This window comes from Crocuta crocuta, unplaced genomic scaffold, assembly GCF_008692635.1.
Source record: "Crocuta crocuta isolate KB4526 unplaced genomic scaffold, BGI_CrCroc_1.0 scaffold610, whole genome shotgun sequence".
In the NCBI taxonomy this organism is placed as follows: domain Eukaryota; kingdom Metazoa; phylum Chordata; class Mammalia; order Carnivora; family Hyaenidae; genus Crocuta; species Crocuta crocuta.
The window spans coordinates 955,186-955,426 of NW_027527456.1; the positions used below are offsets into that span (position 1 = coordinate 955,186).

At 52.3% G+C, this 241-nt stretch overlaps 1 protein-coding gene across 1 annotated transcript in view; it reads left to right on the forward strand.

Moving 5' to 3' along the window:
- Positions 1–241, forward strand: part of SLC9A7 (solute carrier family 9 member A7) — a 157,002-nt gene that overhangs the window by 116,023 nt on the left and 40,738 nt on the right. Inside the window, exons 10-11 of the mRNA XM_077762923.1 lie at positions 4–57; positions 139–241. Coding sequence (XP_077619049.1) covers positions 4–57; positions 139–241 — 157 coding nt within the window. The remainder of the gene's footprint in view (positions 1–3; positions 58–138) is intronic.

Sequence of the window (241 nt, forward strand, 5' to 3'; positions counted from 1 at the left end):
CAGGCTCATTACACCTACAACAATCTGTCAGTGGAATCGAGAAGTCGAACGAAGCAGGTGAGAGTGGGCCCTGGGACCTCACGAGTGACCAGGGAGGGGCCCACACGGCTTACATCTTCCTTTTCCCCTTCTGTGCAGCTATTTCAGGTGTTACACTTCCTGGCAGAGAACTTCATCTTCTCCTACATGGGCCTGGCGCTCTTTACCTTCCAGAAGCACGTTTTCAGCCCCATTTTCATCA